The sequence below is a fragment of the Pinus tabuliformis genome, chromosome 2_2, assembly GCF_031772625.1.
Source record: "Pinus tabuliformis cultivar Carrire ecotype Pingquan chromosome 2_2, CPIR1, whole genome shotgun sequence".
Taxonomy (NCBI): Eukaryota; Viridiplantae; Streptophyta; class Pinopsida; order Pinales; family Pinaceae; genus Pinus; species Pinus tabuliformis.
The window spans coordinates 1,178,453,876-1,178,465,537 of NC_142300.1; the positions used below are offsets into that span (position 1 = coordinate 1,178,453,876).

Sequence of the window (11,662 nt, forward strand, 5' to 3'; positions counted from 1 at the left end):
GACCTTGTTTTTGGAATTGTTCATCATTAGCATGCCCTTACCCTCATTAATCCCGCAACTCTCCACAAAGGCTATGGGATGAACCTTCACTTTGATTATAACTAATTTTTCAACCTACTACGATTTGTGGGTTCGATTCTTCCTGTTGTTGCCATGGTCCTGTGGATGTGGGAGGAATGGACAAGTTTGTTATGTGTGATCTCTACACTTCTCCACACTCCCATACATGGTTGTTGGATAAGTGCGGGAGTGTAGATAAATCACCATTCTCTGCACTCCCCCACATAATCATCGAAGAAACACTTACCAAAATCATCGTTCTCATGTGATTGAAGAGGGTATTCCATACTGTACATGTATAAACATGACAATAACCATGCACGATAATCTTTCAATCATATTTAACCACCACAATCATAATTGTTATGACAATGCGCAGTAAAGGAGTTCGATATCAAAATTATAATTAGATAGAATCAATCCCCATGAGTGCTCGACTAATTCATTCTCATTTGGAGGATATGGAGTACAGAGGCAACACCCACACTTCCATAATTTTTCTTGGGGAACTCCAACTGTGTAAAATGCATAGGAAGTTCATTGTGCAGAATGCAAAGGTCCCTCCACACATTGCACAATGAAATCCCTCCAGAGTCCACACATTAAATCATTACATTTAGGGTTAATTGTAATCATCTTGGGCTATCCATAACCTAACCGATATTATTTTTCTTTAGTCATTTCACATTAGTGTTAGGGTTCCAATTTATTTTTTCAAGCATACAATGATTCAAGGCTTTAAACGTCGACTCAAGATATAACCATCCAACATCTATCCAATACAATGCATAAACTTTAGGACCTTCTGCCACAAATTTTGCATCTAGGTGTCACATTCACGTGCTTGTTAGACTGATTTCCTAAGTAACATTCTAATTTCAAGGCCTTTTCCACATGGACACCTAACCACCTTTGGACACCAACATGAAATCTAACGATGTTAGATATGGAAATCTAAATTTCATATATTGGTAGAATATTCTCTAAGTAGCTAATTGGGCATGAAATGTCCAAGTGAATTAATGGCCATTTAATATCATGAAATCAGTTTATGAGTTTATGTTAATTTCTTTCTAAAATTTTGATTGAAGTAGGGGTTCATTATCAAATTGGTGTGTGCAAGGGTTTCCATTCTCCAAGAAAAAGGTCACTGTAGGTGTCGGGACTGCTAAGCATTGTTATTTTGTTTATAACAAAGGGTTTATATGGAAGCACGCCCAGGTTGAGCGATTGATTTGTTATCTTAACTTCCCCTTCTGGTGTTACACAATGTTATTGATATACATGAATTTCATTTTCATATTATTTATTTCTTGCACTAAGATTGATAGGGTAGTAGCTCCCTGTTCGATAGTATTTCATTGTAAATTCTAAATTTGCATTGTCCGGTGAATGACTTAATACAAATTTGAAATTCCATGTGACATCTTGCTCAGTTTCCTAACAGAAGTCATCAATTTCATTACACTATTTCCCTATGTTACCCAGGCATTTTCTAATATTATCTGTGATGACACATTGAACACTACTGTTCTAATAAAAATTTCCAATAATTATAGCTAAATTTGTTGCTTTATTCATGGCTTTTCATTTGAATTGGTGTTTCTATAAATATCCATTATCGACATATTGATCCTTTACAAATCAATTTCATCCTCTCACACTTACATGCGGGATTAGGGGAATTGGAGAATAAAAATGGCCTTTAGCTCTCTCCATGGCCCTTCATCTAGCCCCCATCTCATGTATGTCTCTATTTCAACCAAATAAATTACCAAATGCAGTGATTGGCATGAATTCATGTATATTCATGAGATTATATATTTGGTTTGCATCTCCGCGTGGCAACCATTCTCACTCTCCCTATAACATACAAACTCTTTATCATGTTTTGTAGCTTCACACAACTTTTCACCACAATGTATTGATCAACGATGTAGTAAGAAGGTGTGCAGATATTTCCTTCTGTGGAACTTCCACTGTGTGGATGAAGATTCCTCTACATAAGGAAACATAATAATATTAATTGGAGATTCGTTTAGCCCCCCCATTTACTTAAAGTACCTGCAATGACATTAGTTCTAGAATTATTCGGTAGAGCCACAAGGACTTCACTTGGGGAGAAATACCATACCACATGCATTCATATTGGGGGACATATATTGAGGAAAAAATGACATAATATATTGATCATATACTAGGGGTAAAGAGTTTTTATATTGTCACGTATAAAAAATGGCGCTCGAAGTTAATGAAAAAATATAAAGGGGTGTAAAAAACGTTAATGAAAAAATGTATAACTACATTATCTAGTGAAAGTAGGGGTTTTTTTTAATTGGGAAGGTGTATTAGGTTCATATAGGTAGGCCGTTAAATAATGTGATTTTTAGAGACATTATCCAATATGTATTCAAATATAGGGTATTGTTTAATATGCCACAGACACATATGAGATGTTAGAGATTCATTGAGTGAAGGCCCCATGGGTAGAGAAGTAATATAATAATGTCAATGCCAGTGTCAAAGAACTCACTAATAAAATGACTACTCACAAAATTAGTTTTTTCTTTTCTTTAATTATTGCTTAGGCACTGAAAAATGCCAACAATAAAAAGCCCTCCACCATGGAAATTATATCCCATCAAATCTCATTAAACCAATAAAAAATTAGAAATAAGATTTCGAGAAAATCAGAATAACAATGTCAATGTCAGTGTCAAAGAACTCACTAACAAAATGACTACTCACAAAATTAATTTTTTTTCTTTAATTATTTCTTAGGCACTCAAAGATACCAACAATAAAAAACTCTCCAGCATGGAAATTATATCCCATCAAATCTCATTAAACCAATAAAAAATTAGAAATACGATTTCCAGAAAATTAGAAGATTATTTTTGAATTTATAGGAAAGTAGGAATATTAAGCATTATCTCAAAACTTTAATTAAATTTTCAAAAAACTCAAAAAATATTGGAAATTCAATGCACTTTTACACTATGAGATTGTTACGTTAATAAGATGTAAGTTCATGTTTTTATTTTTAAATATTTTAATATGCAGCGTTTACATTTTTTACTTTATTTAAAAAATTGAATCTAAATGAAAAAATGAAAATATACGTATGAAATTTATCATTTATCTATTTTATGATTTAGTTATATGTTATAAAATATATAAATGTCGTTCATAGGCATTGATAGATATCATTTTTCATTTGTTTCATAAATTTAATATTCATATGAAGCGATTTTTTATTTGCTAATTTCTAATGGTAATTTTATAATTACATCAAGTAATTGTAAAGAGTTAAACATGGTTTGAGAGTTGTAAAATAGTTAATATTTGAAATTTCATTGTTAATATAAAGAAGATTACAAGAATATGTCATCTTTCACCAAAGAAATGCCCTATTGATAAGTTTCTTGATAAATATTGTGTACATGTGTAAATATTTTATGATATTCCTTTCTAGTAGGTAAGACATCATAAAACATGCACAAAGCATCTATCCAAAAATTTATCAACATGATTATAGGTTATGAAAATATACATGAACAAAAAATAGCCGTCAAAATAATTATTACTATAATCATTTTTATTTAGAATTTTCATATAATTCATGAAAAACAACTCAATTGATAATTAAAATAATGCAAGCCTAACAAAAATGAGATACTCAAATTTCAAATCCCCTTTACTGTGATAATAAAAAAAAATAAAAATTAATCCATACCCTCCATACACCCACTAATAACTACTAATAACTACTCGTAAGAAAGGTGACAAAAAGGTGATTGGACTCCTCAAAATATAGAATAATAATAAAATTAATTATAATACACCTACTAATAACCATAGAAATATTCAAATATCAAATAGAAATATTCAAATATCAAATTCCCTCGTTAAAAAAAATTGCGAAGAAGATAATTCATACACTCCACACACCCACTAATAACTACTTGTCAGAAGGGTGATTAGACTCCTCAAAATATAGAATGATAATAATAAAATTGATTATAATAAATAGTACTGTGTGAATTGAATTTAATAAATAATACTGAATTTAGTGCCATCGTACGTAGATATGTCGTCGCATCAGACAAATGGATAAAGAAATGTTATTAAATATATTAATTTGGATAAATAGTCCATGTGGAGTTTTAAGATTGCTGAGGTGAAAGCCATATTTTAAGGGATTAAGGTTCATTTCAAAGGATTAAATTATATTAATTATTTGCAAACAGAAAATGAATATGACAAATTTATTCCTGGGAGATGGTTAGATAAGCAAGTAACCATGATAGAATAAATCAACGATTTGTTTGTTGTAATTTTATATGTCTTTTTAAAAATAATATGATACTGATGGGACAAGACAAAGTCCCAAGATGAAAAGACAAAATGAAAACAGAGAAGCCAATTATTTCGCTAAAAACGATTAAAATGGATATAAAGATGGCAGAAATATTTCAATTTGATGGGTTTTTCATGGGCGTTTAAGGTTGGAAATTCCTACCCCTAACAATGCCCATCTTACAATTTTTTTTTAATTATGTAAACCTATTTTCATTTTACATATTTTTTTTTCTAGCTGATATCATATGCCTCTGACAACAGCCAATACAATGAGTGGATTAAGGCCGTCGCTGCTCTTCATTTACGTATACATGAAAAAGTTTTCCTTTATACTAAAATTCCAACGTTCTAAACCAATAACCAGGATCCCTACAATAACTAGGAAATTAGGGATTCCATAAAAGTAGAAATTAGGGATTCCATAAAAATAGAAATTACCGATTCCATAATAATACGATGGTTCTTCCAACAATACAGTGACATGCACCCAATATTACACGCACGAGGTTCCTGCACTGACAGCTCAGTAATGTTTTATTATAGATTTTGTCAGAGATTTTTTGACCTATTCTTACTTTGCGCTCTATTAAGACTTCGTTCCAGAAGGGAGAGTGCGCGCACTTCCCTGTGCTAACTGCCATCTGCTGCTAACCATGGCTCCCCATGTTTTGGTTATACCATACCCAATTCAGGGCCACATAACTCCGCTGATACGACTCTCTGAGATGCTTTCTTCCAAAGGCATTCTTGTCACCTTCATCAACACGGAATCCAATCATTCCAAAATGATGAAGGCCCGCAGTTATCACGACTCGAATTCAGTTGATCAGAATTCAAACATTCGTTTCGCAGAGGTTTCCGACGGTCTACCCCTGGATTTTGACCGAGAGGCCAATTCTTCGGAATTTCACCGATGTGTAAAGGAGAAAATGAGAGACTCTGCTGAAGATCTTATAAAAAGTCAACTCGATGCAGAAACGGGCAAGCCCCTGTTCTCGTGTATTATCGGCAGCTCCTTTTTGACCTGGGCGTTTCATGTGGCCAAGAAATTTGAGGTTCCTTTCGTCGCATTCTGGTCGCAGTCTGTGAGCGTTTATACCATCTATAGACATCTCTCCATGATTAAATCCAATGGTCACTTTCCGCCAAAAAGAGAAGGTGCACTCTTTCTCGTCTCTTCTGAATTGAAAGATAGATTTAGGTGTTTTGAATATATATAACGAGCAACGTCTTTATTTTTACAGATCCCAAGGACATAATTGACTACATCCCGGGTCTTCCTCCATTGCAGCCCGAAGATCTGCCCCAAGATATACAGACGGGAGACGTGTCTCACGCATTCCATAGAAATGTTGTGGAACAAATCGCTTTACTAGAGGATACAGAATGGATTATCGGAAATACAGTCTACGAACTCGAAAGAGAAGCAAACGATGCAGTTCAAGAAACAGCAACTCCCATCTACTCACTCGGTCCGTTTATTCCATCTGTTTACCTTGAAGCCGAGTGCAAACATAAGGAGATGTCAATGAATCCCACGTCATTAAGTCTGTGGGAGGAAATGGATTGTTCGCTTTGGCTAGATTCGAAGGCGAGATCATCTGTTCTCTATGTTTCCTTCGGAAGCAATGTTCGCGTGTCCAAAACTCAGGTGGAAGAGATAGCGATGGGTTTATTGGAAAGTGGGCAGAATTTCCTGTGGGTAGTCCGTCCAGGTATGTTACATTCTGATGATGATTGTGGCGTTCTACCAGAGGGTTTTTCGGAGAAAACGAAAAGCCAAGGCCTTGTGGTTCCGTGGTGTACTCAATTATCAGTTTTATCTCATCCTTCTGTTGGGGGATTCTTCACCCACGGGGGGTGGAATTCAACAATGGAGAGCCTGAGTTTGGGGGTTCCTATGTTGGTTTTTCCACAGGGGATTGATCAATACACCAATAGAATGTCTGTGGTTAACAAGTGGAAGATTGGATTAGGGTTGGAGACATGTAGGGACGATGGAGTGATAGCGCGGGCAGAGATTGCAAGAGCTGTCAAATGTCTGGTGGGAAGCAAAGAAGGGGAAGAGATGAGAAGGAACAGTAAAGAAATTAGAGAAACTATAAGGCAAGCAGCAAGTGAAGGAGGATCCTCTTGCATTAACATGCAACGTTTGGTCGATTATATTGGGACCACGGTCACTGAAAGAGTTAGATCAGAAATATGAGCAGTGTCAACTCTCGCAGAATCTGACAAACTCTGGCGGCTTCCTTAAAGTTTGCTAAAAATTATTTGTATTTCTTGAAAAATATTTGTGTGTCCATCGTGAATTCTGTGACTTCGTAGAAAATAGGAAGGAGCGGAGAATGGAATTTCCGAAATATTTATGGTTATTATTATGTATCTTTTATCTTAACCAGTTGGTAAACTTGTTTTACTTTTAAGCATAAATAATCGAATGCTTCATTAAGAATGAGAGTTGACGGTGTCCCATTAACAATACCATACACCATTTCGAGAAGATCGATGAACTTGCATAAACGAAAATATCATTTAAGAATGTGATATATGTGTGCTACAATTTCATATATTTATATTACAATTTATTGATTTTTTTTTTTACAATATTTTTAAATTTTATTAAGGAAAAATATTAACATCTAGGTTGCCATGTTATAGTTTTTATTACGATGGTTAGAAAATCAAAACTGAGAATGGATTTAAGTTAAATCAAGTTATGACCTTTTAGGTTGTATTCATTTAATAATGAAAAGTATAATAGAAAAGGGATGGATGCCTAAAACATTAAGCTAAGAAATAATGTGTATAATAACAATAGAGGTTTATTATGGTTATTGGTGGCCTTGTCTCGTTCAACCATAGTGAATTGATGCCAATATTTATCAAGTTCTATCCATTGGAATGTGCCATTCAAGAGCTTGGGAATTAAAAATAAGAAGTATAAAGGTGGAAAAACATTTCACATTATGTGAGGGACTAACAAGTAGAGTGTGTGCATATTCTCAACACTCTCAAATAACTAACCTTGTGACCTATCTTATTGATGATATAACTAGCTTTCATGGTTAGATCCATGTTAATGTGGTGAGCAGAAAGGGCCATGCAATCTAGGTGAACCAAATTGGCTAGGCGGGTTAATAGGTACTCTACACATCATACACAGAGTTCCATGCAAATATTACAGAAGTTGTTATAGATGCTCTATCTCTGATCATACCATGCATGTTTGGATAGTAATATGCAAGAGAAAATTAGCACACACTAGTGGAATATCAAACCAAGAGGAAAGATGTGAAACATCATCATTAAACAAGGCAACATTTTGTTCTCTCAATATCTAGCAAAAAAAATTAGTTTTAAACAAGCTAAATGAAGTTTCAAACTCAATGGGCCATGGTAGGTGGGAACTGACAAGGTAACCTATCAATTTAATAAAGTAGCTAGAAATTGCCAATATATGACCTCCAGCAAGGCTTAGATACATCAAGATTGTAAAACCCTTACTGTGACCCTCTTTGTAATTGTACATATTGTCACTGCATTTCTAAGCTAGGATCTATGGGGTTTAGATGGCTATGTGTAAGGGTATGGGGGGACAAAGTTCTTGCATGACCTAGGATAGAGAGAATACATGCTAAAAGGTTAATGAACCTAAGTATGTAATATGTAATCACACTCATATTAATAAAAATACCACACAGTCATAGACCAAGTCAAACAAGAGAGTTGAAGGGTTAGGACCCCATGAGTGGGAAAGGGGTGTATGAGCTAAGTGACAAGGACTTAAGAAATGCATATAAACCAAATATTAATTAGTTCCTAAATCCATTATGCATATATCTTTTATCCTAAGTTTCCAAATAGGTGAGGAACTGACTTCTTGAGTTGCCATTGGTAAAAAACGAAACATGCATATAAAAAATTGGGAGGTTAAGGTAATTCCCATCATTCCTTCCATTATACTCATTCACTTCTACCATTGTGACAATAGTGATAGTCACTTTAGGAAGGTTCATACTAGTGTGGATTTGGGTGTGAATATGTAAATGTAGAAAATATGAAATTCCATAACATATGGAAAAATATTGAATATGAATAGCAAATGAGACACAGAAGGCATTAATTTTAAATTTATAGCCTCAAAATTAGTATTACTAAGATAGTTTATAGCCTCTAGAATTTCAATATTTACAATGAAGGAACGTTTCAAAATTGGCTAAAATTCTCCAATTTTAGGTGAGAATTTAGAGAAGAAGTCCGTTGGAATAACAAGTTGATAGGTATAATAGTATAATAGTAGAATTTATAATTTCCTTCTTAAATTCGAAGGTGGAAAAGAATTTCACATTATGTCATGGGCTAACAAGTAGAGTGTGTGCATACTCTTAACAATGTCAAATAACTAACCTTGTGACCTATCCTATTGCTGATATAACTAGCTTTTGTGGTTTGATCCACGTGAGTGAGGTGAGGAGAAAGGGCCATCAAATCTAGGTGAACCAAATGGGATAGGAGGGTTAATAAGTACTCTACGCATTGTACAAGGAGGCCCTTGCAAGTATTAAATAAGTTGTTGGAGATGCTCTGTCTCTGGCCATACCTCGCATACTTGGATAGTAACATGAAGGAGAAAGTAAGCACACACTAGTGCAATATCAAACCAAGAGAAATGGTGTGAAACATCATCATTAAACAAGGCAACATTTTATTCTTTCAATATCTAGGAAAAAATATAGTTTTAAACAACCTAAAAGATGTTTCAAACTCAATGATTCATGGTAGGTGGGAAATGATAAGGTATCGTATCAATTCAAAAAAGCAGACAAAACGTGCTAATATATGACTTCCAACAAGGTCGAGATACATGAAGAGCATAACACCCCTAGTGTGATCCTCTATGTAATTATACATATTGTTACTAGGTTACTAAGCTAGGATCCATGGGGTTTAGTTGCCTATGTGTAAAGGTATGGGGGGACATTGTTCTTGCATAGTTTAGGCTAGGGAGAATACATGCTAAAAGTTCAATTAGCCTAGTATGTAATAAGTAATAAGGCTCATATTAATAAAAATACCACAAAGTCATAGACGAAGTCAAACAAAAGAGTTGAGGGGCTAGGACCCCATGAGCGAGAAAGGGGGTTATTAGCTAAGTGATTAATACTTAAGCAATGCATCTAAACCAAATATTAATTAATTCCTAAATCCATTATGCATATAACTTTTATTCTAAGTTTCCAAAAATGTGGGGAATTGACTTCTTGAGTTGGCACTTGTCAAAAAAGGAACACACATATAAAAAGTGTGTGTTTAGTGTAAATCCCATCATTCCTTCCATTATAATCATTCACTGCTATGATTGTGACAATCATGATACTTTCTTGAGGAAGGTTCGACCTTGTGGTATAGTTACCATATGGATCCTAAGTGGATTTGGGAGTGAATATGAAAATGGAGAAAATATGAAATTCAACAACATATGGAAAAATATTGAATCTAAATAGAAAATGAAACACAAAAGGAATGAATTTTAAATTTATAGCCTCAAAATTAGTGTTATTGTGATAGTCTATAGTCTATGGAATTATAGTGTTGACCATGAAGGAGGATTTAAAAATAGGGTGAAATTCTCCAATTTGAGGTGAGAATTTAGAGGAGAAGTCACATAGAATAACAAGTTCATCGATATAACAATAATATTTATAATTTCATACTTGAATTCAATAAAAACAATGGGTTAATTACAAAGGGAAGCTACAAATTTAATGTTGAAGGAATTTCTAAAAAATTAGCATTATTTACAAAAGTCTAGAAATGTAAAATTTGCAAAAAAACCATAAATTATCATGTCATGACATTAGTAAATGGTGGGGACACCAAGTGGAAATTGATTTGGAAGGTGGTGGGAATGTGTTTGCATGGATTAATTTTGGTTGAACAAACCTTACTATCAGTCGAGTTCATCCAAGCCCAAATTTAGTGTGAGCCATTGCATTGGATGAATTTTTACAATTAGATCTTCTAAAACTGAAGTGCCTTATTGATGATTTTCTTTAAGCCTAGAAAAATATATTCATTAGATCATGATCATCACCTACTTTTAGATCCTTTGGTGTAGAGTTAGTGCATTATCCACTAAGCACCTTTAAGTTTGAAACAAATTTGGATCTATAAATCATGATCATTCTCAATGGAGATCTCTTTGATGGGAGGACGTAGCTATGGAGTTAGAATTAGAATCTAGGGATTTAAATCCTTAAGGAGATAGTAGAAAGGTGTATGTAGAATTACATGGAAAAAATAGAAAAATAGGCTAGACTTACACAAGCTAAATATTACAACCTATAACTTATATTTAGGAAAATGAGTAGTTAGTGGAAGGCTACTAGGGAGGAAAATCCATTTTTAATCCCATAAATTTGAATTGAAAGAAAAATTTTGTTAGGAAATCAAAGTAAGGATTTTGGTTAACTATATGTGTAGAAAATTCTCACCACAAAAACTATAGTTCTATTTAAATTTGGTTTCTATTGTATCTAATAGAACTATTGTACGCAATGGTAAAATTATGACTAAGACATTAATGTACAATAATGATGAGGCACATGAATCAAATCGTTGGATTCATTGAACCATGCATAGAAGTTTTCCAAAACAAAATTAATATTGGTGAAGTATTTCCAAATGTGAAAGGTACACCTAAAGTTAGTTATTAAACAAAGAGGGTTACAAATATTCCATAATGGTACATATAAAAGAGTGTATATTTCCATTTAAATGAGTGAAATCATGATAAAAAAAGGGTTTAGTACCTAGTCATGAAGTGGTATTAATTGTCAATATGGACACATGCCAAGGTTTTGTGGAGAGGCCTAGTCATAGTGGTCAAAGGACGTGGATGAAAAGTGTTGGTGCCTATGATGGGTGTTGGAGGAGCTATCAAGTCTAAATGGTTAGTCTGATGATATGAGGGCTAGTCGGCCCAACCGACTAGCCAAATTCAAGTCAATAGTCATGTAATTTAATGAAAGGATAGCTAATGATAGATTAAGTATCATGTCTGGTTGGACAGTTACACTTCCATAACTGTCCCACTAGTTTATATATATCTATCTACATATCAATATATGAATTCTGGTTTGACATATATATAGATATATATATATATATATATATATATATATATATATATATATATATATATATATATATATATATATATATATATATATATATATAT

The 11,662-nt window shown here is 33.6% G+C and overlaps 1 protein-coding gene across 1 annotated transcript; it reads left to right on the forward strand.

Annotated features, from left to right (window-relative positions):
- The first annotated feature begins 4,929 nt into the window (after window positions 1-4,929).
- On the forward strand, window positions 4,930-6,754 carry LOC149197679 (UDP-glycosyltransferase 86A2-like). Its single transcript, XM_089403963.1, has 2 exons — window positions 4,930-5,580; window positions 5,667-6,754. The coding sequence occupies exons 1-2, from the start codon at window positions 5,076-5,078 to the stop codon at window positions 6,626-6,628; spliced, it is 1,467 nt and encodes a 488-aa protein (XP_089260089.1). The 5' UTR covers window positions 4,930-5,075; the 3' UTR covers window positions 6,629-6,754.
- Window positions 6,755-11,662: the final 4,908 nt, after the last annotated feature.

What these genes read in the sequence shown, in the direction of transcription:
- LOC149197679 (XM_089403963.1), top strand. Translation starts at nt 5,076, where the DNA reads ATGGCTCCCCATGTTTTGGTTATACCATACCCAATTCAGGGCCACATA. An exon ending in CTTTCCGCCAAAAAGAGAAG is followed by an intron (nt 5,581 to 5,666) that starts GTGCACTCTTTC and finishes TTATTTTTACAG; the next exon opens with ATCCCAAGGACATAATTGAC.